The sequence below is a fragment of the Anthonomus grandis genome, chromosome 10 (genome assembly GCF_022605725.1).
Source record: "Anthonomus grandis grandis chromosome 10, icAntGran1.3, whole genome shotgun sequence".
In the NCBI taxonomy this organism is placed as follows: Eukaryota; Metazoa; Arthropoda; class Insecta; order Coleoptera; family Curculionidae; genus Anthonomus; species Anthonomus grandis.
This window is the reverse complement of record NC_065555.1, coordinates 10,715,490-10,741,220: the sequence shown is the minus strand read 5'-3', so window position 1 is coordinate 10,741,220 and position 25,731 is coordinate 10,715,490. Positions and strand designations below refer to the sequence as shown.

General features: G+C 30.8%; 1 protein-coding gene across 1 annotated transcript in view; it reads right to left on the bottom strand.

Annotated features, from left to right (window-relative positions):
• Positions 1-23,404, bottom strand: part of LOC126741736 (attractin) — a 29,404-nt gene extending 6,000 nt beyond the window's left edge. Inside the window, exons 1-20 of the mRNA XM_050448281.1 lie at positions 22,849-23,404; positions 21,897-22,118; positions 21,624-21,747; positions 18,548-18,699; positions 18,396-18,438; positions 18,166-18,340; positions 17,951-18,062; positions 17,627-17,895; positions 17,392-17,572; positions 11,524-11,794; positions 11,245-11,466; positions 8,727-8,944; positions 8,449-8,617; positions 7,851-7,957; positions 6,611-6,714; positions 6,176-6,312; positions 4,161-4,389; positions 1,675-1,894; positions 1,457-1,621; positions 1,202-1,328 (exon numbers count right to left, since the gene is read on the bottom strand). Of these exons, the coding sequence (XP_050304238.1) occupies positions 1,202-1,328; positions 1,457-1,621; positions 1,675-1,894; positions 4,161-4,389; positions 6,176-6,312; positions 6,611-6,714; positions 7,851-7,957; positions 8,449-8,617; positions 8,727-8,944; positions 11,245-11,466; positions 11,524-11,794; positions 17,392-17,572; positions 17,627-17,895; positions 17,951-18,062; positions 18,166-18,340; positions 18,396-18,438; positions 18,548-18,699; positions 21,624-21,747; positions 21,897-22,118; positions 22,849-23,084 (3,483 nt within the window). The 5' untranslated portion in view covers positions 23,085-23,404. The remainder of the gene's footprint in view (positions 1-1,201; positions 1,329-1,456; positions 1,622-1,674; positions 1,895-4,160; positions 4,390-6,175; positions 6,313-6,610; positions 6,715-7,850; positions 7,958-8,448; positions 8,618-8,726; positions 8,945-11,244; positions 11,467-11,523; positions 11,795-17,391; positions 17,573-17,626; positions 17,896-17,950; positions 18,063-18,165; positions 18,341-18,395; positions 18,439-18,547; positions 18,700-21,623; positions 21,748-21,896; positions 22,119-22,848) is intronic.
• Between the last annotated feature and the right edge of the window lie 2,327 nt (positions 23,405-25,731).

The window sequence follows — 25,731 nt, the reverse complement described above, 5'->3', positions numbered from 1 at the left end:
CTCCTTGAAAATGTTCCACTAAACGTTAGACAGCAAATATGGTTTCAGCATGATGGAGCGCTGGCTCACTTTGCTGTACAAGTACGCAAGTATTTGGCTTAGCGGTTTGGGCACCGTTGGATTGCCAGAGGTGGAGCAGTTTCTTGGCCTCCTAGGTCACCCGATTTAACGTCGCTCGATTTTTTCTTGTGGGGACATGTAAAGTCTTTAGTCTACGAAACTCCAGTAGAATCAGAGCTAGAATTAATTGGACGAATAACAGCAGCATTTGAAATCATTCAAAACGAGGATCAAATTTTTAGTGTAGTCCGCCGAAATCATGTGCGGCGTTTAAATCGGTGTATTGAGGTTGGAGGAAGAAATTTTGAACAATTGTTGTGATGGTATCATATACAAAAGCCAAAAATAAATGCATCAGATCCTATTTAGGTAATTAATATTTTTTCTAAATTTAAACGCGTCTTAGGTCCATAGTGGCGTAGTGACACATTTCCGGACATGGGTTCCTATACTCAAATGGATTCTATTGTTGCACTCAACAACCCCTAGAAGTTTGATGCCATGGTTCTGAAACACGCTGTATTGAGAATGACAAGAGTATGAGAATTTAATGCATTCGACAGCCTAACTTACGCAGAATTTAACATGTTTACTTTCAGTATTAAAACTTGTTACTAGAAGATAAAAAACCTGTTATCTGCCTATTCTTCGTAGACTTTAACGCATAAATCTATTTTCTATGAAGATATTTATAAACAGGCAAAATGCAAAGAAGTTTAGAAATACGTTTATTATGAAAGCCATATTATTGTCTTTGATAATTGTGTGACATATTTAAGTATTATCGAATATAATTATGTTCTTGACTACCATTGAGTAAAAGTTCAATTTGTAAGTTGACTATTTTAATACTGTACATTTCTAGATGTATATTTATAATTTCTTCAGTGTTATATGACTATTAATTTTATTCCATATGTTTGTGTACATTGATTTAATAAATGTCTACGTATTGATTGGTGATTAGCGCTTTGTTAACAACAATATTTTAGTCCTACTTATTTTACTCTCGATACGTGTTTTGCTAACGATTTTAGCATCTTCGGGAAAAGATAAAAACTTAATCATTAAGTTTAGTTTAGAAAACCACTCTTATGGTTTAATTGTAGGGTGCCTTCTGATATAATTTAAAAGATCTTACTTGAGAGAAAGGCCTGGAAGCCATCTGCTCCATTTCCACAAACAATCTTTGTCGACGTCTAAACATATCGTAGCGTTGTTTGATTTTCCATAGCACTGCGGCGACTAGAAGTAGTAATAGGAAACATCTAAAAAGAAAAATTGAAGCAATGAAACTATACTTAATAACAACATTATTTTATAAAACAGTTTTAATTTCCGATAAACTAATCATTGCCAGTAAGTTTTATTGGGGCTTATATAATAATTTACTTACGAAGAAAATGTAATAAAAAACTGCTGCAAATTCAGCTTAGGATACTGGGAAAATGAGATCTGAATTAGCAAAGGGGGCTGGAAGTCATAGACATATACATAGAAGGTTGTAAGAGTCATATTGTTTTCGTATCCAAATGGATAGTCTGACTTCCCAAACCGATGCCTAAAACAACAGAACTTAGTCCAAATACTTGTATAGTGAAAAATAATACATACCTAAAAGTTGTACAATTTAGAGAGCTAAATATAGGAACCTCGCCCGGCGAACTAAATCTCCTCATGGTTATATTCATTTTGGCCATTTCAGAGCAAATTACCGAAAAATCCACATCTATATCGGCTTTTTGCGGGGAGTTTCTAAAGTTGATTTGCCTAAAGTGTCTGTCTTCTTTCTTGGATAGATTGAAAGTGAATTGGTAGTCTATTGTTAGGTCATCTACAATAATCATTAGTTTTATATAAAACTAACAGAAAACTAAAAAAACAATTAATGCATATTGAAATATAGTATGCATTTATATTAATAAGACTTAATATATATAAATTACAAACATGGAAACCAAAAGGTACTAGCTAGTTCCCTGGATTCCACGCGCTAGTATAATATTCAATAACTTCTAGTATTTTTACAGTGATTGTCTCATTTTACCAAACTCAAATGTAGAGGCTGTGAAAAGACACTTAATAAAATGGCAAAACAAAATATTATAAATTAATTACAAGAAGAGATAAGATGTAATATTTCTCGTAATTTTTTTTATTACTTACTTTAGGCTCAGTACTGACTTTAAATACTCTCCAGGATTTATAAATTAATTGCTATTTAACATGGAATGGAAACATGAGACACAAAGAAATTTGCTGATAACTATCCCTAATACTAATCGATATTTTAATTAAGTAACTATTGTTTGTTTTCCAGTAGATTTTAGTTATTTTTGCAACAAATTGAATATTCTAGGTCCTATTTACATAATATGCTTTCGTTAAATAACTGCTATAGCTTAGATATGATTTTTTGTATTTATCATTCATTTCACAAAACTTAGGATCCGTTTTACATACAATTGCAAAACTGTTAAAATGCTAGTCTGTTTAAAAAGTAAATATGATGAATATCTTCTTATATTATTAGTAAATATTTTTATAGTATATAGTTTTATGTTATATTGAGAGGATGAATTACTGTTATACATACATTACCCCTCTTAAAAAGGCTTACACCATACATTAAAATTAATACAACCGATGACTTATATCGAGTGTCTATTTGAAAACTTCTCTCGCTTAATATATTTCTTGCAGTTAAATATGAAAAATCGGAAAATTACTCCAATTTTAGTTGTATATTTTCAGAAATCTTGTTTCAATCCTCTAGGAAGGATAGATGTCACGATTAGAATTTTTAATGGGAATGGGGGTCAAGTGCCACATTGGTTTAAAAGGCGATTATCTTTTCAGTAGTATGCTACTAGGTTGCTTTTTGTCGAGAGTAAGTTCTTTGGACACGTAAAACACCTTGCGTTAAAATATTTGAGGAAACTACTAACAGTCTAAAAATTTATATTTAGAGTTCCGACTTTAACATTAGAGTTTAGTGTTCACAATTAGTGTTCTGCTGCAGATGCTCCAAACTCGATATACAACAAATGCTGAACAATTATGTAGTAATGATTCAGTCTATTCAAGGCTGGTTCATAACATTGCGTTATATTATTTAGAAATAACAAAAGATGAGGAGAAATCATAAAGATCAAAGGCGAGAAAAGTTAAGTATCGTAAGTTCTAACAACAGGTTAAGGAAGATGATTAAATGGAGGTCAATTTCTTGATCTAAATACAGTCATATACCCTGCGCATAGATACATTTGCATTTAGCTGTAAACGACCTAAGTTTGTGCATAAGAGGAGATATGACTATTGCTCCTAACTTCTTTCTTATTTGTTCCATATTTTTGGAGGGATTTTCTATTTTATTCTAGAGATTTAAACTCATATTGTGTTTCATTCCAGCTATTTGAATTAAAGATTATCTTCCAGCTATCTTTCAAGCCAGTTGAAATTATACTTATAAATTAATTATATTTATATTATAAAAGGATATATATATAGATATATAATAGGATATAAAAGGATGTAAGGATATATATATATTATAATTATATTATAAAAGGATTTCAAAAGTCTGGAACTTATAGGGAATTATTGGCTGAATGATAATGATCTTTCAGGTATTTCAAGTCTTTCCTTATACTTTCGTCTCTAATCAGACATTTTTTCAAATCCAGTATAAAAATAGAGGTATATAAAAATATGACTTTATCCCCAATTATAGACTCCTATATGATCCAGATTGTTTACCATTTGTTGTCTACTACCATATGTAAATTACTCACTTTTTGCACCCTTCAGCGATTAGAAGTTCACCTTTTTAATGCAGTAGATAAAGTAAATCTGGCATTTATTTTATACCTTGTCAAAATTATCGTGACTTAAAATTCAATTTAATTTAATTTAATTTTAGATGAAAAAAATATACATTGTAGCGGTCATGACAAACAGCATTGTGGGCCTTTATGTTTTGCTCGGCGGCTTGTTTTCCTTTAATAATCAGTTATATAGAACAAAGAACAGAATTTCACAAGCATTTCAAAATAAATTAGAAAGAATAAATAAATAGGTATAATAAAATACGAACTTACAATAGCATGACCCATTATTCCATATATCGGGTCTATAATGATTAGCCGCATCACATTTCTCGCACTGGTCTCCTATAAGCCCTTTCGTTCTGCAATGGCATTTGCCAGTCTCTCTATGGCAATCGTCCGCGTGACCTCTGCATTCACACTTTTGACATTTCCCGCCATTGACCGCGCTGCCCCAGTAACCCACCTTACAATGCTCACAGTGAGGTCCAGTTGTTAAATTCTGGAATAAAATTTTGTGATCTTTAAATTACATGGGTGTTTTCGTATTTAATTTATTTCATTCCGCAAAACATAAAATAGTAGTAGTTCTAATCTATAAAAAAGATTCTAGGCTTCCATCATATTTATAAAATAAGTGTATTTTTACAACAGAAAGGTAAGTGTATTCAAATAACCAAATATTCGGATATTATATTTTGCTTTAGATTATTTTGACTATGTATGTAAATAATAAATGTTTTTTTTTATGTCTAGAGACATCTGCCTAGAGAATGTGCACAGATGCCAAGAAATGTGACATGCAGCTTTCTTTTTTTATATTTCCAATGAAAAATTTCAAAAGCGGTATTAGATACAAATATCAGGTTTTTGGATACAGAAACAGGCATAGCCATTGTAATATACCAACCAATCGTGTTTGTCATCAGTTATAAAGATTTATATTTAAAATACTATACTGAAACAGTTGTCTTTGAAATTGAAAAACTTTTGCATAAGTTCTGAGGTATTTTTTTATAGTTGTTTTAATTATTATTCTATTGAATACTAGAGTGAGACAGAGATGGAAATCATTAGTTTTCTTAGGCTCTTCTTCGAAATTATAAGACATTTTCTTAAAGATTTAAAAAAAAAACTTTTTATTACATCTTCACATCTGAAGCACACCTATAATAATTAATCCCCTTTATTAATTAATTCCCTATCGAAGAGCTCCAAAAATTTTGATAGATCAATACATTTTTCCATCATAGAAATAATTTAATAATTTTTTGATTTGAAGTTTGGACTCGTACTAGATATTACAACCAAAGTGAAACATATTTAAGATCTTGTAAGGGTAAAATATTTCTATATACTGGCAGTAAATTGGATGAAAAATTTGTTTGGCCCACTAAAATTTTAGTTAATTTACTGAAATATTGTTTCAGTCTTTTTACTGCTGCACGCCGAGGAAACAGTAGATAGATTAATCAGTTGAAATCAGCTTCAAAACTAAGTTTTTAATCATTTACAGGATTTGCACTTTAATTCATTAATTTATTTATTGAGTCTTAGTCTCAAATTAGAAAAAACGAAGTGTCCTGTGACTGCTTTAATTTTTGTCAAATCAAATTAATTATATCGAAAAAATGCAAGAAACTTTAGATTTAGATAATTTTAGATTTTTTAATTGCTAACTAGATGATGTTCTAGATTGTCAAAATTCTTATTGGAAACCTAACATATAGGCCATCATAGGGGTAAGCCCTCCTGAGTCTGGGTTTACACTAAAAAAAACCCAAAAAAGACCGACTTGCCAATTTTTTTTACGAATTTTACGTATAACTGTACTCAGTGTTCCAAATAATCGATTATCTTCAAGCAATTTGCGCGAGCTGTAGCTCTGAGAGAGAGCATTTTGAGACACACGTTTAGAGGAAAAAAAAGTCTTATTTTGACTACAACAATACGCTCTTAAAATATTTGCACCGAATTTTGTAACACCCTGTATGTAGCACATATTTGCTAAATAAATATACATTATTATTCAAGGAGAAAAGATCAGAATAGATTATTCCTATATATTTAAAAAGTTGGCTTAGAGCTTTTCACAATAAGAGTTTTATGCTGTTTATATTCACTCGTTTGATGATTTAACTTATAACAAGTAGTATATAATAAGTACGACAAAGCGATCAATAAAAACGTACAGAGAATTGTCGATTGCCGAAGTTAATGAAAGTTCCCTTAAGATAGTAAGAGTGTAAGGTAACCTTTTAAGTTAATAGATCTGTTATGGTACTAACCTGGCAAGTCTGGCACATACTGGAATTTCCTTTGCAGAGAGCGTGGCCATTACATTGACAAGAAGGACAGGTTGTAAAATGCCATCTTTCCACTGAACATACGTCATGCGATAGGGAGTGAATATCTAAAGTTGGACCTAAAGTAGAAACATATATTGTATTAGTTTTCTATTATATGTTGCTATTTCAGTAAATATCAATTTAGAAACTACTATCTCATACGCTCGATTATTGAAAAGAAGAAAATAGACTTATTCACATACAATTTAGAAGAAATTTGAACTTAAATCTTTAACGATAAATTAATGGGTGTTAATAAATATTTTCTACATTGTATTGTTTATATAGAAAATATTTATTTATTGTATGAGAGTATAAAGTATATTTCTCTCTATGTATGAGAAAAGAAATAATCATAAAAAAACAGAACGTTACCTCCGTATCCTCCTGGCATACAAGTACCTAACCCTGTTCTAGAACCATCGTCGCACCAACCACAGGCTGGGTCGTCCCTGCATTTTGGACAAGTCTTGTAAAAGCTAAAAAAATACAAACTATGGTACAAAAAAGATACAAACATCATAATGTATGGTTAAGTTTTGATTATTACTGGCTATATTATTAGAGGCAAGCACCAGATAAAAAAAATTAAGAATTCTTAAAGTAATTTAACAACTTTTAGCATAACCACTTTTCTAAAATATGTGCAGATGTAATTAAATCTAAGAAAAAAGAACTAACTTGTAAACTCGAGAAAATTTCACAAATTTGATAAAAAGAGATTTAATCAAAATCAAATTAGAGCTGCATTAATTGAAATATATAAATGCTGAAAAATAAAGATATGACAAGGACCTGCCTTCGTCAGATGAAGTCAAGCGAATGTCCTTTTTGAACAGTTGGTATTTCTAAAGCGTAGCTTGCCTTAAGTTTCCTTTTATATTTATATTATTATTATAATATATTTTTTCCAGTTTTCAAAGTAGTTTGTACTAATTGATACTTAAACTACATTTTTAGTAAGTAGATAGCAGTTATACTCCTTTTATAAAGTAATTTACCAATTCTGTTTGGTCGCCATTAGATATCTTATACTTTTCTTCTATCAACACTTGAATTATCAACAACTTTAGCTTTATATTGGAAATTGTGGGACGTAAGAAAAACTGGAATTGTTACATGTGGAGATGCATGAGATTAAGCTACTATCTTAGGTTGCAATAATAATTATAATAATGGATGAGAGTGTGCAGAATAGAGGGTGGTTCAAGACGACGATTATTTTATCTAATTTAATAGGAGACTCATCTTGGAATTAAAAAGACTATCATTTTTTTTCTAGGTGAATTTTTAGTTTAATTCAGTTTGATCAGCTGCACATGGGTCTTTCTTCCTGAGATTAATTTACATTTAAATTGAAGAAAAAAATATTAAAAGTACCACTTTGCCTTTACAACATTAAGTTAACTTAAACACTGATTATCTTGAAAAGTGGTAGGTTACATTAAAATACACCCGGTGCATTGCAGATTTATTACGCTCGTTAAAAAGGCGCTATTTTGAAAGCTAGATAAAAAAGATATTGTCCCGCACTTAAAAAAAATTGATATATTTAGTTTAATTTTGTCTTAATAACTTATCAGTTTAAATGTTGATAAGATGTGCGCTTACTCACCTACACTGAGATGTATTTTCGTCTGACCCCTCTTTTGTTCGGCATTTTGAGCCTACTGTGGTCCATTCTCTACACTGGCCATAAGGAAAGCTAGAAGTATATGCATTCTAAAATTTAAAAAAAAACAAGTTTTAGATAAGTTTTCAACGTCAAAATATTGTAAGTCAAATTTAAGGGTTTTTGGGACATTCCAAAAAATACGATCCGATTTATCTAAAAGAAATCGTGTTTTCCAGAGGAACTACAGTAAGTTATAACTAGTGGCCTATAACCATCCAAAAATATGCTTAAATTTGGAGACATAAAAGTTTTATTTTTTCCTTCATAGTCTAAAGTATCAACTCACTTTTTCTTTAAAATTTTAACACCCTGTAGCTCAAAAACTAAGAGATTTAGGACATGTAGTTGATATAACCTTTTCTCCTTAAACTCACCCGAGGATTCACACCCTGTATTATCGGCTTAATTAACACTCTATATAATATTCCATAACTTAATAACTTGCTGCAACAATTAACATTGTTGCAGCATTGCTTATTGCCCATAAAAATTTGGACGACTTAGTATGTTAGTAATTATTTAACAGTTACCTACTTACCTTATCTACGCATCTGCCTTCATTTTGACACCAAATACACTCTTCTTGGGTACAATTCAAACATGAAGTAAATTCTGAGCATACTTTTTGGCATTGGGCCGGCACATCAGCCTCTACTGTTGCATTAGTGTACGGGAAAGGTACACATTTGGCATGCTCAAAGCGCCATCTACAAAATGTTTTTAAATAATTCTATTTAAATTACGGATCATTTAGTTCTCTCATCTACCGATTCATTTAGGACATTATTAAGGAATATAAAATATAATGAATCTGACCTGCAAAACGGCTGATATGTACATGCGGTACAGGTATGCAACTGCCTGCAAATGGGTTTATGATCGGCCGGACATAAATCACTCCGTCCGTAAGTCACGAGACCCGTTTCATTTGTGATTTGTTCTCCGCCGTTAACATTCTTACAATTTTTTTGTCGAATACATACTCCGTTGCACCATACACACTCGGAGGTCGTGTATACACAGCTTAGACAGTCCTGAAATCGCGAATAAATGGAGAGTGGATATAATAAGTTGTGTCCAAAAATTGTTCTTATTGTAGGTCAATATTAAAAAAACGTCTTTTATGTAAAAAAAAATTGATTAAGTTATATCTTTAGTAAGCTTTAACAAGTCTTGAGAAAAAACTTTTGGTTTCTTGTTTTGATTTAAGTGTAATATGTTGAGTTGAAATTTTGTAGTTGATCAAACAAATCACAAGAAAATTTCTACATTATAATACATAATGTTATCGACTAATATTAGGAAAAACTTAAACCTGAAACACCCGTAAAACTCTAAAATTCAACATTGAACATATAAAGTTTTAACACAGATTTTATACAATACAAAGAAAATCAATATAGATTTAATTATTTCAAATATTTCCAAAAACTAGGGATTAACAGGTCCACCGTAAATATTTAAAACAAAAAACTGAAGCACGCTTGCAATATTACAGAAAAATAAGAAATTATTAAAGTCTTAAAAACACAGCAAATAATTCTAAAATGATGCAAGTAACTTAAATTTCGGCCATAACAAGGATTTTTATTTTCCTGATACATTTCCTAATTCAACGGCTTTTAATAAGTACTTTACAAATGTGAGTAATACAGTTAATATAATTATATAAATCACATTAAACTGATAAGATCAAATCTGAATTAAAATTTACTCTAATGTCAACTTTACTTAAAGTCGTAGAAACCATTTACTCTAATGCAATTGGTGGAAACGCTTTTTCTTTAAAATATTAACATCTTTGTATGCCTTTTTGTTTAAAGTCATTACTTAATATTATTAACAGCTGGATTATATAAAATGTTAATTCTACAATCTGGAAAAAGGCAAATTTAAAACCTTTAGCAAAAATCAGTGATTCAAAGGAGCTTAGGCCTATAAGTATAATGCCGTTAGTGTCCAAAATCTTCGGGCATTTATTAAATCAGATTCGTTAATTTCTGAATGCCAGGCAGCTTTTAGAAAGAACTTTAGTATCACTTCTAGTTTGGTACAGAATCAATGAAATCAGAAAAAGAAACACGACTAACATGTCTTGGGTTGTTAGATTTTAGTAGAGCCGTCGATGTTCTGTCACTGTTATTAATAAAACTTGATTATTTTAGATTTTCTAGTAATAGAGAGGTTTTTGCAGGTCTTAAGGAATGTGTGTTCCGCACGGTTCCATTTTGAGTCCATTGCTCGGTTTCTATATATTGTTGACATGTTGTTTTGTATAAAACACTCAACGTTCGTTTGTTTTCACGCCAAAACCTTCCTATAGCTCAATTTCAGTTTAATCGGGATTTAAAAAGTAATGACAATTTTTCACAGAATCACAAGTTAAAACTAAATGCCTCTAAATCTTATATAATAATACTGAGTTGTCGCAAAAATGCTTTTTACGTTTTCTTATGATTTTAATACACAGATTCGAAATCATTTAGCTACCAGTAGTCAATGAGATACAAAATCTGGGCGTTTATTGTGACAGTGGTATTACAATTCAAACTCATATTAAATAAGCTTAAAATTATATATATGCGCATAAGGCAACTATATGAACTAAAAATTATTTACTATCTAGTATTAAATATTATTTATGCAATTCACTAGTTCTTTCTTTGCTCGGCCAATGTCATGTTTTGTACTCTGATTCTCTAACCAAAGCAACTACTTACCATATACTAAAACTCCAATACCCTTTGATGAATAGAACCAATTGTTAATTATGTCTTTATTTTAATGATAAATAAAATTATTTGAAATGTGCATTTTAAGTTATATACCTTAAATTTGTTTTTATTGATTTGATATTTTGTAACTCATTCTAATCAATAATAATATAACAACATATAAACTAATAAATCTCTAATTGTGTATCTTTTCTCAATACACTCACTTTTCATTCACCGCGAAACAATGAAAAGAAAATTACTTTTATCATATCTAGAGAGTATTACATAATATTATTTGGCGTAATTTAGGCCGCGAACTTACCCAATAAAACGTATATGATAGAAACCCGAAAAATTAAGTAAAAGTAAAAAATCAAAAATAATTATTTATATCAAACAAATAACCTAATTAACGACTGGCCACATTTTTAATCAATAACATTAAAATTCGACTAGTCTCATGTACGTCAAAGGTCAAAAATTAAAACAGGTGTTTTTTTGGTAATGACGAACCTAAACCCAAAATTTAGAAAGAATAACCCTAGAAAACCCTAGTTTTTTTGTGATCTTTCTGTAATTTAAATTACTAGTAATAGAAGAATATTAGAACTATTTACCTCCATTTTTTTACATTTTTCTGTATTAGCAACTATCATCTGTTGAATAGTGCTCCTTTTTCCTGGACACTTTACTAATAGACTGTCCTCCCTGAGGACTTCTTTGGGCACGCGCATTACAGGTAAACACCGCATTTTATCGTCCCACACGCATTTCACTCCAGGGCGAGCAGACAAACAACTATTAGAGCTATTGAAATATTGGCAATCTCCAGGTGTAAACTTAAAATAAAATAAGATAACTTACTTGAAAATTTGACAAACATGACATGTATTTACCTTTAACATATCGTTTAGCATCTGTCCATCAAATCCGCCATAAATATATAGAGAGCCTTCAAACGTTACGGCCGAATGACCGAATCTTGCTAGGTCAGCGTGTAAGTCTTCCCTGACTGTCATTACATTCCAACTATCACAGATGACGTCGTACGTTAGGAGCTCTGAGCTGTAGCATTTCGCTCCGAAGCTATGAGCAGTGTCATTATGTGTGTTGCCACCAAAAACTAACATAAGACCTCCGGATATAAAGGTAGCCGAGTGTAAAAACCTTAAATAACAATCTCGTCAGAAATTTAAAAAATTTAATATCATTCTTATAAAAATTAACAGATAAAAAAAAGCAAAATAGCTTACTGTGGAGAATATTTGTTTTTATAATTTTCAGTTATAGTGAAGAGATGAAGCTGTTTTGGCTTCATCAGGGATATACAGGGTGTCTGGTCAAGTTGTTTATACTAAAGTTACTTCGTTTGGACGCTAGAGAGTGCCAAAGTTTAAAAATTAAAATAATTTTTTTAAGTAGCGTCTAAATACATCGATTTTTGCCAAATTTGGGGTGGCAGATAACTACATAAATTGACGTATTTTGAGGCGCCATCTTAGATTAATGCCTCAAACATTATTTTTTATTTGTCTCCTATGATTTTTTTAATTAAAAATACAGTTTATTGCAAAATCAAAAAAAAAAATTAGATACTCTTTATTATTTGCGTTTATTAAAAACAGAAAATATCAAAAAAATAAAATACCGACCCACATAATATAATAAAAAAAATTATAAATAATAAAGTAGCATATAGTTTGCGGCATTCAACATTTTTTGTAACAATAACTTTGCGGCTTCAGTAGTCATGTGAGAAGCATAAACTCTCGACTTAAGAGCGTCCCAGAAAAAAAAGTTTAGATCGTGTGATCTTGCCAGTCACTTTGTGGGTGCATCAATGCCTCTTCCGATCCTCTTATTGGGCTACGTTCAAAAATCTTTTAACGTTAATTGTAATCACGAGGTGGAGCTTCGTCACGCATAAGCCACATTTCAGCCCAAAGTTCAAATTTTGAATGATGCACCCTATTTTAGAAACAAACCAGATGTAGTGCCCAAAGTGCAATTTAATTTTTGTAAAGAATTAATGTGTGCATCCAAGAAGCCGGACAACATTTTAAGCATTTGATATGAAAATATTAGAGTAAATTTTATTTTTGGAGCTTTTAACATTTTCGTTTTTAAATTTGGTGAAAACGAATTAATGCGCATAGGCATAAACTCTTATTTCGAAAAAACAGCATAATCAGAAAGAAGGTATATGAAAAACATATTTTAATTTATTTTTTTGGGGTTAAACCGTAAGTCGAACAAAAATGTTTATGAAAAAAGCTTCAAAATTAAGTCAGCTAATATTTGAGCAGCATTTTAAGCCATTTATACAGAGAATATAACCATAATTACGAGCATTTATTTATGGACAATCCATCTTTTTTAAAGTTATCCTCCACCAATAAAAATCGAAAAAGACCCTGCTTAAAAAAATCAATTTAATTTTTAAACTTTGGCGGCCAAACCAAGCAACTTTGGTATAGACAACTTCGCCTAAGTCGTTCTATTTTTGGCCAAGGAATTTGTGGTTAAGCTTTGTACACTAATTTCGCATATCGAAGACGCATTTACATGTGGGAATCTAGAAATTCTCATGTTATTAAATATTTGCTGTAATAATCCTTCGATATTGAATTATTACACCCATAATATTGAAAGCTTATTATCTGGTTAAAGAATGAAATTAAAATTCTAATATAAAAAGTTCCTCTTGGGAAATGTCACGACATAAATGCTTTAACATGTGCTATAATTAATATGTACTGCCAATCAAGTATATAAAGAAATAAGTCACATTTTGGAGGAAATAAAATAAAATGAAACAATAATTTCCCATAATCTTTTATAATTGATATGGGTTAACATGGAATATCGATGATGAATTTCAGTTTATTTATAAATAAGATCTTACATATTAAACAGGCTCCATTTATCTTCAAAAAGCGGATTATTGTTCGAAACTTATAAATTATATTAAATATTAGATTTGACAATACCTCTCCACCATTCAAGCTCTAACATATAATACTTTTATTTAATTGCCGCAGATGATCTGAGAACACTTAGAGAAAGAACATTAGGGTAGACCGGGGATAAAAGTGTCATTTCTAGTAAAAATTGGTTTTAAAAAACTTTGAGAGGTCACTTTTTTTTCATTTTTGATTCCTATGGTAACTGTAACCTTAAGAAAAAATGAAAACTCTAAGTCTCAGTCTCAAAATGTCTTTTTAATTAATCAGGTGACATGTTTCGCTACTAAAGCATCATCAGACCTTATAGCTAGATGACCTGCTAAGTACTGACAAATATAATTTAAATATTTTTTTAACTTTTTTCTCTAGTTACGTAGGTCTCTTTGAGATAATGGACGAGTTCTTTCAATGTAACCTTAAGTTAATAAACTGGCTTGCCACAAAAATCTAACGTGAAGAAAAACACTGGTATTATCAGTTTTTATGGATTCTGGTAAATTGCACTTTTTACCCCATGCATGGGGTAGAAAGTGACGCCCATGGGGTAAATTGTGCCGTGATAGAATAGAATAGAAACTACGTAAGTAAGGCTGCTTTTAATACGTTTAAGTAAAAGTAAGAAGTGTTTTTAAAAGGTAAACAACTGAACAAGGAACTGTTAAAGAACGAAAAACTTAGTCCATATCACTGTCACAGTTAAGACAGATAAACCATTTTGAATCACCCGTAATACATTTGTCGTGAGCCCACTCTTTGCAGGTTCTACATTGCACCCATTCCTCTGAAGGTAAGCTCTGTGAACATGAATCGCAACATATTAGGCAAACGCAGTCATCCTCCGAATCGAGTTGAGGAATTCGAGTCTTGATTCTTCTTGCTTGAGTAAACCCTTCTTTTAACTTGCGTTGCCTTTTGTTTAACTTGTTTCATCTTTTTCTGACTTATTGTTGCCTGTTCCTGCTCTAGGGCGTCCTTCTCGGGAGTGTCTGTGAGCACAGCGGTATATCTACGTTCTCTGCCCTTTGTCGATCCTCTTCGAGGTCCTGATTTGGGAAGGGGTTTTACTATGTGTGGAGAAAATGTTTTCTTTCCTGGCAGATTATCAATGTTAGATGGTCCAGCAATTGGATTTTCGGCATTGTTTATATTTTTTTCGATTCTTTATTTTGCGGTTGGTCATTTTCATTAAGGGCAGGATATTGACTATTTTCATTGGGTTGTTGAGAAGATTCATCAAAAATGAGTCCTTGAAGATTTTCATTGACGACTTGTGGTTCATTCTCAAGAAGTTGGTTGGCCTGATTGTCATTTCCGTTAGGGGGAACTGGTCGATCTGTGACATGTGCTGGAGCAAAATCAATGTCTGAGAATACGTCCCGATTATAAGGAAAAATGCCACTCTTTTTAAAAGAATTTATAATATTGTTAGGACACATCGCTAGGGGGTAAGCTGAATTAACAATCGATGGAATATCATAAATTGTAATATTCTTTCCGGCATTACTTCTCATCCAGGCATCTTGGGCAGAAGATAGGTATTTCTTGAACGGGCCGTATACACCCACATCTAATGGCTGCAGCCGATGCGAGCAGTGGGGCGGAAACGATAATAAAACAATGCCATTATATTTCGCCAAATTTAACACTGATACAGCTAAATGCGAAATATGATTATCTAACAACAGAAGGACTGGTGATTGCTTTGTCGGTTTCACATGTTTAATGAAATGCCTCATGAACAAAAGGAAGCTATCTTCTGTCATCCATCCGGATGAATTTACTGTACGAATACAGTCGGGTGGTCCACCCCGAATAAAATAATCTTTGTAATTCTTTCGGGGAAATAAAAATATAGGTGGTATACAAAGCCCGCTTGCAGAAACTGCTGTTGTAAGTGTTACATTTGTACCCCTTTCGCCTGAAGTAAGACCACCGACTTGCCTTGACCCCTTCACTCCTACAACCTTTGGAGGTGTCAAGACTGTTGAAAATCCAGTTTCATCTGTATTCCATATGGAGGAAGCAGTGAATGGGTAGCGCTCCAAAACATTATTTAATTTGTCGAAAAAATCGGTTACATTTTTCTTGTTAAAAGATGTTGCCCTTCCCAAACTAGTTTGGGAAGGCCTCAGGTGTTCGAATAGAAAGTTGTGGGTTTCTTTTTAGAAACGCTGCAAACCAGTCAGCTCCCGCTTGTTTGTTTTGTCGCCATGAGTCTGGCATATCTTTATTAAATTGGACTGCACACTCGTATTCTAGTCGACGCACTTCTTTTGGAGTTAAACTGAAGTATATTTGTGCAGACTGTGTTAAATATTTACTAAGTGCTGTCTCTTCCTCATCATTAAAAACCCTACGTGCTGATCTATATCCAAAGGTTGTGTCTGGATCGATGTTGCGTCGCTGAATAAATCTATTCAAAGAGACTCTACATATCGCAAGATCTTTGGCTACCGACCCTATGAACTGTCCATTTTGTGTAACAAGATCAGCTGCGCGATGCATTTCTTCTAAAGAAGTTTGCCCTCTCCCAGTTTTCCTGGCATAAGTTCGCATTCTGAAAAAAAAAATTTAATTAATCATTCTGTATAGTGGGGTAAAAAGTGCCACATAGAACGTGTGTGGCACTTTAGACCCCAACTTGTTTTTTCCAAAACTATTGATTATAACAAAAAAAAACTATCTGAAATTTGAAGATTTGACAGCGCTGTATGAATAGAATTAATAAGGTATCAGAGCAAACTTACCTGGTTTAAATTGGATGAAAAATAGCTTCTTTCGAACAAAAAATATACTATGGCAAATTTTTACGTAGTAGAGCACAAAACACAAAATGATGCGCCCTTTCGCTTACACGGCTACTAGAACACTGAATGCATGGGCTCGTCTGGCGGCGGTATAGGACTGATCTTAGAATGTTAGTGCCGAGCGCATTTCGGTTAATTTAAAGAAATGGCGGCAAGTGGCACTTTCTCCCCGTGGCACTTTTATCCCCGGTCTACCCTACTACAAAGGGCAGGTTCATTCATTCATTATAAGTATTATGTTAGGAAAAGTTCATTACATACGCTGAGTTTTAATTTGTTTTTTTTATTTGATCTTTTTTTTATATTTTTTTTACCGTCTGTATATTTTATAATTAGTTTATTTAAATAATGATATATAATATGGATTTGGACTTAACTATTGACGTAAGCTAGACTGTCTCATGCAAGATGCTTTATAAATATGAAACATTTTATATTTTTAAAATCCAAAAAACATGTCATTATTAAAAAAACATATGTTATTTGAAAAAAACTAGATTACCTTTGTTAAGTTTTCATTTAGTTATTATGTAGTTATTATGTCCTTTTTTCACTCGGTATTTTTATTAAAAAGAATTTAATATTTTGAATGGATCACCTTGTTAAGGAAATATTTAGTTTATTCACATAATTTTTTGGGTTAAAATACTTGTTTTGAGCCCTTAAAAAGTACACATAGATTCTGGTCTCAGCCACTGATAGCAAAAGGTAAGGTCTCACAACAGCATTTTTATTTAATTTATTATTTTCTCCATCAGTTTTTTGTTGTCATCATAAGTTCACAACTAAATTCAAATTTTAAATTTCAACTCAGCGAAATAACTATCAACAATCTTAAATACTTTCTAGTACTCCAGTATAAAACCTACAACTTCCGATTCTACATGTATAATTGCACCGCTACGCGTTATCTAATTGTAAGAAAAAACCTTTTAATGTACACCAGATATATAAAGCTTATTACTAGATCCAAAAAATCATAAAAGTATACCTTGAAGAAGGTGCATCAGCCAACAATATCCAAATTCTTTCATTAGGTTCATAGGAATACAAGTTTCTACTGAGATGTTGTGAAGATTCACTTTCAGAAATAACCCCACCAAAAACATATATTTTCTGAGTCAGTGGATCCCATGTTGCTGTATGCCCGTAACCTCCTTTTACAGGATAACCTAAAAGTATATTCATGATTTTTAAAGAGTGAGATTAATTAATTAAGTTTGTACCAGTGGTATTAACAATATACCACTCCCTTGTCCCAAAATAATATTCTTGCACAGTATTTAAATATCCATACTGAGGGGAATGTCCGAATATCACAACCATTTTATCATTTTTTTTGTTGGTGTTGTTGTTTACTATTGTGGCGGTGTGTCCCGCCGATTTTAGGGGACCGCACATTAAAAAGCTTACGTTACAAGCATCCGCTTTCACCGTTATATTTTCCCATATTTGCGCGCTTATATCGAAGGCCCATAGCTCCGAAGTTGTTCCTCTGAAATTTAATTAGTATGGCAAAAATGAATATTTGAGAACTTTCAAACACTAACCTATTTCCAACCACACCTCCATATAAAAAAATTTTATCTCCGTAAATAACGGTGGAATGTCCGTATCTCATCATAGGGCTTTTGTAAATTTGGGGAGTTTCCCACACATTGCCTGTAAAATAAAAATATGTATGGCATTAGACTGAATAAATATATTCATATAGGAATATTGAGGGTTAAAATAATAGTTTTTATGGCCAAACTTGTCAGCTTACCGTTAAAATCATATATGTACATTAAAGGAATGTTTCGTTCTCTATAATAAGCATCATATCGTTCCCCAGCTATAACAAACATAGAGTCTTTCCATACAACTGCCGAATGAGAGGCAGAGCCTGGAGGAACATAGCTCTGAATGTTAATTGTCTCCCAATAGCCCCTACTTGAAAGCTAAAGAAAAAATGCAGCTATTGCTGTAATATTTATAAATTATGACCTTGTTTACCTGACTACAGTCATCACCCTTATACTCTCCAAAACAGTGACATCTGAAACACCAATTGAAATATTATAATCGTTCTATTTAATAATGGTCAAGACGAGGGTACAAAAAACTTTAAATGAATGAAAGAACAGTCAAAAATTAATCAAACTTGCCCTCTCTCAGGTTCACAAACACCTCTATTTTCGTGAGCGCCACAGTCGTCAGGACATTTTCTTAAGTGGCAAGCTATCCCATCCCACCCTCCATCACATGTACAGATACCGTCAATGCATTCCCCATTACCAGAACAATTTAATGAAGAAACCTAAAAGGAAGCATGTTTATGCTATTGAGCAAAATCTGGTTTTAATTAAAATAATAAATTGATCTTTCTCTTCTTTAAAAAAGTAAAAGTAAATTAGCAAGTGTACAGTAAATGCTTAAATATCAAAGACCAATAAAGAAAAACACTTTTGTTGTTTCAGCATAATGGTGGATGATTCTAATTTTAGAGCCTTTGATTTGGGTAAGGAATCTTAAGCTTAATAAGAGGACGTCTGGACACTAGAAAGTATGAATGTCCCTGCAATTAGATATATAAATATCTATAGGGCAGGCAAACTAACAAATAAAAATACGAAATTATAGACAAATTTTAAAAATCTCTATTTAAATACGTCTTCATTTCGTTGTTGCCTGAAAATCCACATTTTATAATAATTTATTAGATTTGGCTCTTGAGTACTTTTGTATACATGAGTTCCACAAGATGGGCACATACCTCCACTACTTTTCAATATTTTTATCAATGACATAAGACAATGTTTTCATCAATCCCAATGTCTGTTATACACTGATGACCGTATCTTTATTACCACAGATAGCCCTAAGGCAATAGAAAATCAACAAATTTAATCAATGATGTAATGCAACTTATACGTTTCTTAACTTTCAAAAATGTCAGTATATTCAGTTTTCAAGAAAAATCCCAGTGTTAAACTCTTACAAGATTAATCAATACATCGTAAAGAACACCAATATGGTCAGAGACCTTGGAGTCTATTTTGATTCAAAGATATGTTTTAATTACCATATTGTGAATTGCTGTATCAATGCTTGGCTTTTTAAAAAGACATACCAGAGACTTTACTAACATCTGTACCTTAAAACTATTAGACAATAGTTTAGTAAGATCACAATTAGAAAACTGCACTTTTGTTTTGTCTCCTTATTATTTGACCTACATAGAAAAAGTTGATATAAATCAATCAAAACTTGAGATATTTAATGTGTCTCTTAGCAAATGAAAATCGGAATTGCAATGAGTACCTGTTAATAACAATTTATTATATTAGGATTAGGTAACTATGTAAGTTTGCCTGAAATTGTAATTAATTTTTTTTTACCTTAGTGTTTCAGCTTGTTATTTTGTCCTATAATTTTATAGTGCTATTGTAATTTTTTTTTTAAGAAGCAGTCTGAAAATTGTGTTTTTAGGTAAATTGGGTGGAGGCTCAGTAATTCAATAAATAATAATAATAAAATAATACTCTTTTTTTTAAATATCCTACAGCACAAGCTTATTCCGTAATAGCGCGGATCGTCGGAGAACATACCACCAACAATCACAGCAATACATAATTATAATGACAAGTTCGGCACATGTTTAAATGTTCTAAACCTGGACGGAATCTACATGAGATGTTTCTTTAAATATTTTAAGCCCTAACTCGACGACAAGGAAGGTTTGAAGTTTTGAAACAGACTTGCTTGATTTTTGACTCCAGAATGCACAAGTAATGCATCTATCTACTACTGAAGTACTGCTCTGAAAGCTTCACCCCTAATATGAGTTTAGGATTAAGTGGTTGAAATTATTTTTTTCATCTATTGGGTAAAGTATTACAATATTATAAAGTTTCATAAAACGAAGAATGAATATAAAATAATAATAATGAAGAATATATAAAATAATAGTTTAAATCCATCCTCAGAGTTCTATATCCAGGTGGCATTTAGACATTTCACTATAAGATTCAGCACCTGTCTTTATGATGGTTGATTTGAATAAATCTTAATGATGCTGAATCATATAGTGGTATGTTTAGATGATGCTAAAATACAGAGTGAAATTTTATGTAATAATAATTTATATAGGGTGCTGAATCCTGCATGAAAAGTGCAATGTTAGAGCACTGCAAAAATTCAGAATGGAATGTTAAGATTGTTCATTTTGGTCGTATATAGACTGTATATGTATTTTTTTTTAATTTAGGCTGTTTAAGTTTATGTTTAATTTGTTTATTTTGCTTAGGACTAGTTTTTTGTTCTTATTATATGAACAAGGTGTTTCTTAGTAATTTATTAACCCTGCAAAAAAAATGTGCAATATAAAAGTTGTAGGGGGTTTACATAGTTTTTGTTTAGGTGAAAACTGTATATAGAGGATGATATTAAAAAAGTGCTACAAACAAATGTTTTCACTTCTGGACTACTCAATGCTTTTATTCAATTTTTAGACTACATCAAATAACAAAAATTTCATGTAATTTTTGTTATTTGATTATTTAAACAAGTGCAAAACTTGTCATTATAATTATGTATTGCTGTGATTGTTGGTAGTATGTTCTCTGACTATCCGCGCTATTACAAGCTCGTGCTGTAGGATGTCCCATTTGGTTTAATTGTTTTTAGGTGAGAAACAGTTACAAGTCTTACTTTTTATGACTTTTAAAGCTCATTGCTCCATTATAATAAATTCTGATACACAAAACAAGCTATCTTTATTCAATCTTTTGCTTTTTTAAAAGTGCATTCAATTTTTAATACTTAAATTTTGTATGCAATGTTTAAATTACAAAAATAAATAATAAACAGAAAAGTGTCAACAGAATCATGTTTCTCTTCTGTTTTTTCTGGTTTTGTGTTTTTTGTTTTGCCTATGTATTTTAAATTATTTTATGGCATTTATAAAATTATAATTACAGTGATATTATTTTTTTCTTACTGACAAAATGAAATATTGACAATTATTAAAATGATCTCTAAGCCAAACAATTATTTGTCATGCATTTATCAAATTTTGCTTAAATTAAATTACTTAAAAAATAATGTCTTTCTTCTAAAGATTAAAATGAGGGACATTTCTAATACCTAATAAATTGTTTTGTTGAAATGATCTATTTTCACTCCTGTAGGATTAGATAAAATTGTAATGCTAAAACCTAAATATTAAGTCTAAGTGCTTACCATAGATGGACAAGCATTTAGTCTATAAGTGATATTAAAACCAGACATATTGTAAGCATCATCACTAAAAAAATGAACTAGGGCTGAACCTGAAGTTGCTGTTATTTCTGGAACTCTTCGAACCCTAAAAAAAGGACATAGTTTTTTTCCATAATATGAAATAACAACTCATTGCTAAAATTTAATATTATTAAAGTTATTAATAAAAATATTAATATCTTTAATAATATTAAATTTTATTATTATAAAAAATTAAAAGCATTAATAACTTACTTATATCCATTTTTATACATTAATCCACTGAAAACAGCCAACAAAGGGGAATTTACAGAGTCTCCATCAAACACATAGAGGTGATCCCAACCACACTCAGTGGCAAATTCTTCAAAGTGTAAAGTAATGGTTTGGTGTGGAGCATCTATTAGCCAACTGCACTTTGAAGTAAGAGAATAATTTCCAGGACCATCAAATATTGTTCCACTATTAGCTCCAAGCCTAAAAATTTAAATCAAATTTTTATTAACATAATAAATAAAATACTGATGTATTATTAATCATAAATTAATATTTCAATTAATAATCATCATCATAACAATCATTGACAAATTTTTATTAACATAATAAATAAAATACTGATATATTATTAATCAAAAATAATCATAAATTAAATGATGAAATGAATTCTAAATTAGAGCAAACCCTAAATTGTTCTATAGAACTTATATCCCAATTTGCTGTAGTTCAGTTTCCTTCAATTCTCTTTCATATCTTTAAATTTTAGTTGCATATTCTTTCTTACATTAATAATAGTTTTCAAATAAAACTCTTTGTATTCTTGTAAACCATACTTTTTTCTAATTCCGATTCATATTACATGGTTTTCATAAAAAAGCATGCAAAAGACAATATTATTATATCTTAGGCACTTTTTAAACAATCTTGAAAATGTATATTTTTATGATGTGTTCTAAGGATATAATGTAAATGTAAATAAACTAAATATTTTTCTTTACCTATGTATATTTTATTCACACAATATTGCTTTGGCGTACTGCTTTATATTAGTGCAGTATCTATGTTTAATTATATTTTTTTTGTCAGTTAATGTTTAGTTTTTAAGTAAATTAATAAATAGATGTTAATTCCTAACATGTTTATATACATATATATAGAAGCGATATACTACTATAGTAGTGATTACTGAGTAAGTTTAAATTAAGGTTACCTTACTTTACCCCCACAAAACTGGCAGTGTGGCCCCTGCCAGCCTTCAAAGCAGATACAGGTCTCATTTTTACACAGTCCATTGCCCATACACTGATTGTTATCAACACACTTCCCCATTACATTTCTTACCATTATACTTACAAAAATGAGTAAATTAATAACAAAGTATAGGGTATGTTTTCTCCTGTACTTAGATTTAAAAAGGAACAAAAACATTTGAAGTGCTTTAAGCATGGTGATGATTTTTTTCTTGCAATCTATGTCCTTTGTTGTTTCATATTATTCAAAAACAATCTCCTCAAACCAAGAAATTTTCTTTTTAGCTGGTATGGTAAATTTGTACAGGTTTGTGTGACCCTGTTTCTGCATTCATTTTTTTAGTGGCGAAAACGAACTACGTTGGGTATACTGTATTTTGTTTTTTAGTATTTTGAAAGAGTCTTTCTAATATTTAACAATTTTATGTGTCATTAATTAACACAATAATAATAATATGCGAAGAACACAAAATAATATGTGTATTGTTTTATAATTTTCTTTTAACGTTTTGACATTTGAAGTTAGGTGGGTGACATTGACATTTACAATTTGACAATTTTGACTTTAGAGTCTAAAGTTAGCTTTAAGGTGCTTATACATCTATCATGTGCGGCAGTGATGATAACGGCGGAATCAAAAAGCAATAAACTGAATCCTACATAGTGAGGCAAACGGCGACGAATTTTCAAATTCAATCACCACATGAAGTCGTCCGAAAGAAATAAATAATTTTTTTCGTATATTGGATTTAAATCTAAGGGTGCCCTTATGTTAGAATAATAAATAATATGAGCGCTTTTATTAGCGTAGGAAAGATAATTTTCAATGTGCTGATTATAGATCTATTTTGAGAGAAGAACAACGCTATTTGGTATACAGATGATTCCTACTCTTTAGTTATAAAGGTGAAAATAGGTACCTTCAATATAAAAAAATTGTTTTCTCTTTTTTTCAACCCTAAACTTTTGGAAAAAATCTTACTTTACTCATTTGACATTATTAAAGGTTTTCTTGTAAAATTGCTGCTATATAGTCGAGAGCTTCCACTTTCATTGGCATATATTTGACATTTTTTTTCCTCAAATCATTATATGGATGATAATATTCACCAAAACTAAATCTTTCGGGTTCAGAAAAAGTTTGTATTGGGTAGATGGGTAAAAAAGATTTAATTCAATACGCATTTTCAACATTTTATAACAAAATTTGCTCTTCATTGAAAAAAATATAATATTACTTTAAAAGAATACTGGGTATATCTAATCAGACATATCAGATGTTTAACCATATCTTAAATCCTTAATTTCTTGTAATATGTTAAGTGAGATCAAAAATTTGAGGAATGCAAATGCAATAATCTGGTGTTCCACAATTAAGTTCTGTTTTTTTTTTTATTGTTTAATAAAGATATCTTTAAATTTATCTGATATATACTCATAACTTAAAACTCTTTAAGCTTCTGATGAATATAAAAGTCTGTTTGTCTCTTCAGGAAGGTAAACATGTTTTATCTAACTAGTATGAAATCAAACAGTCTCAGAGAAATTGGTTAACACATAATGCGATTTGTTTTATAAAAGATTTTCCTTATTGTTTGAAGTATTACGTGGAAACAGTAACAATATATGTGGTATTAAATTTTATATGAGCTTGTTCTAAAGAGTATATTAGAATATTGTAGTTTCTGTTGTCCAATTGTAATATTGTTAATGTTTATTCGGCTTTGTGGGCGCCAAGAATGAGCACGAGATTCGTCATTGTTATGGATGTAAGGGAATAATAATAATAATTGTTCCTCTCGGCAAGTACATGGTATAATAAAATTGAAAAACGAAAAGCAAAACTGTAATCAGCAATATAAATCTTTAGTAATAATTATATATATATATGTATTTAATAGTAATATTGCATTAGGACATCGACATATTTAGTTATTTTCCTGTTAAATTTAACTATGTTATGAAGAATCATGGTTTCAGATGATTTTAATATGCAATCGTCGTGATATTCGATAATACGATATCAAAAAGCAAAAAAAAATTAATTTTTATTAACCCCGGAATGATTTTAAAGAGGATATCTAGCTACTCTGCTACGTCGTTATTTTTAAGACGTCAGTAAGTGTCAGACTGGAATAGGGACTAACTGTATTACTTGCAATAAAATTTTGCAAGACGTTCCACGAAAGTTCAGGCATTTCTAAGATATTTTTCTGATATAGGCTTTACTTATATTTGTCTACAACCCACATAAAATCGTAATCTCAAAATGTTTATTGCATAATAAAAACTAAAGCTGTATTCTGATAAAAATGGAATATAAACTATTATATAAAAGATTATAAAATCTATTCAAACTATTATATAAAAATTTATATTTAGTTTGTTATCTAGCATTAACTTTTGAATTTTCTATTATACTTTGTTTTATGGTATTAATATAATTGATGTTTTGCTCAGTTGTTCTTAATGTCCTTGAAATTTGGCTTGTTCTCTCAGGTGGTAGTTACTAAGGAAGTGGTCTTCTACTTGGATGTTAAAATTAGGTGGGAATTCTAATACATATATGTTCTGTTTAAGGGTATTATTTTATTGTTAGTTCTAAATTATTGACTGGCAATAGTTTCGTTAGGTGCCATCAACATCCATTTTTATTTTTCTAACTTCTGAATTTTTACGCTATTGAGTTTCGTCTTGATAATTTGACAATTTATTGTTTTCCTGGCATACAGTAGTAAGCTTACTTCACATGGAGAGTCATTTTCGATGCTCGAAAGGATGCTTTTTTTGCTCTTTCCATATAAAGTTTTGTGGCGTTAATTTTCTGCAGTTTGTGTCAAATG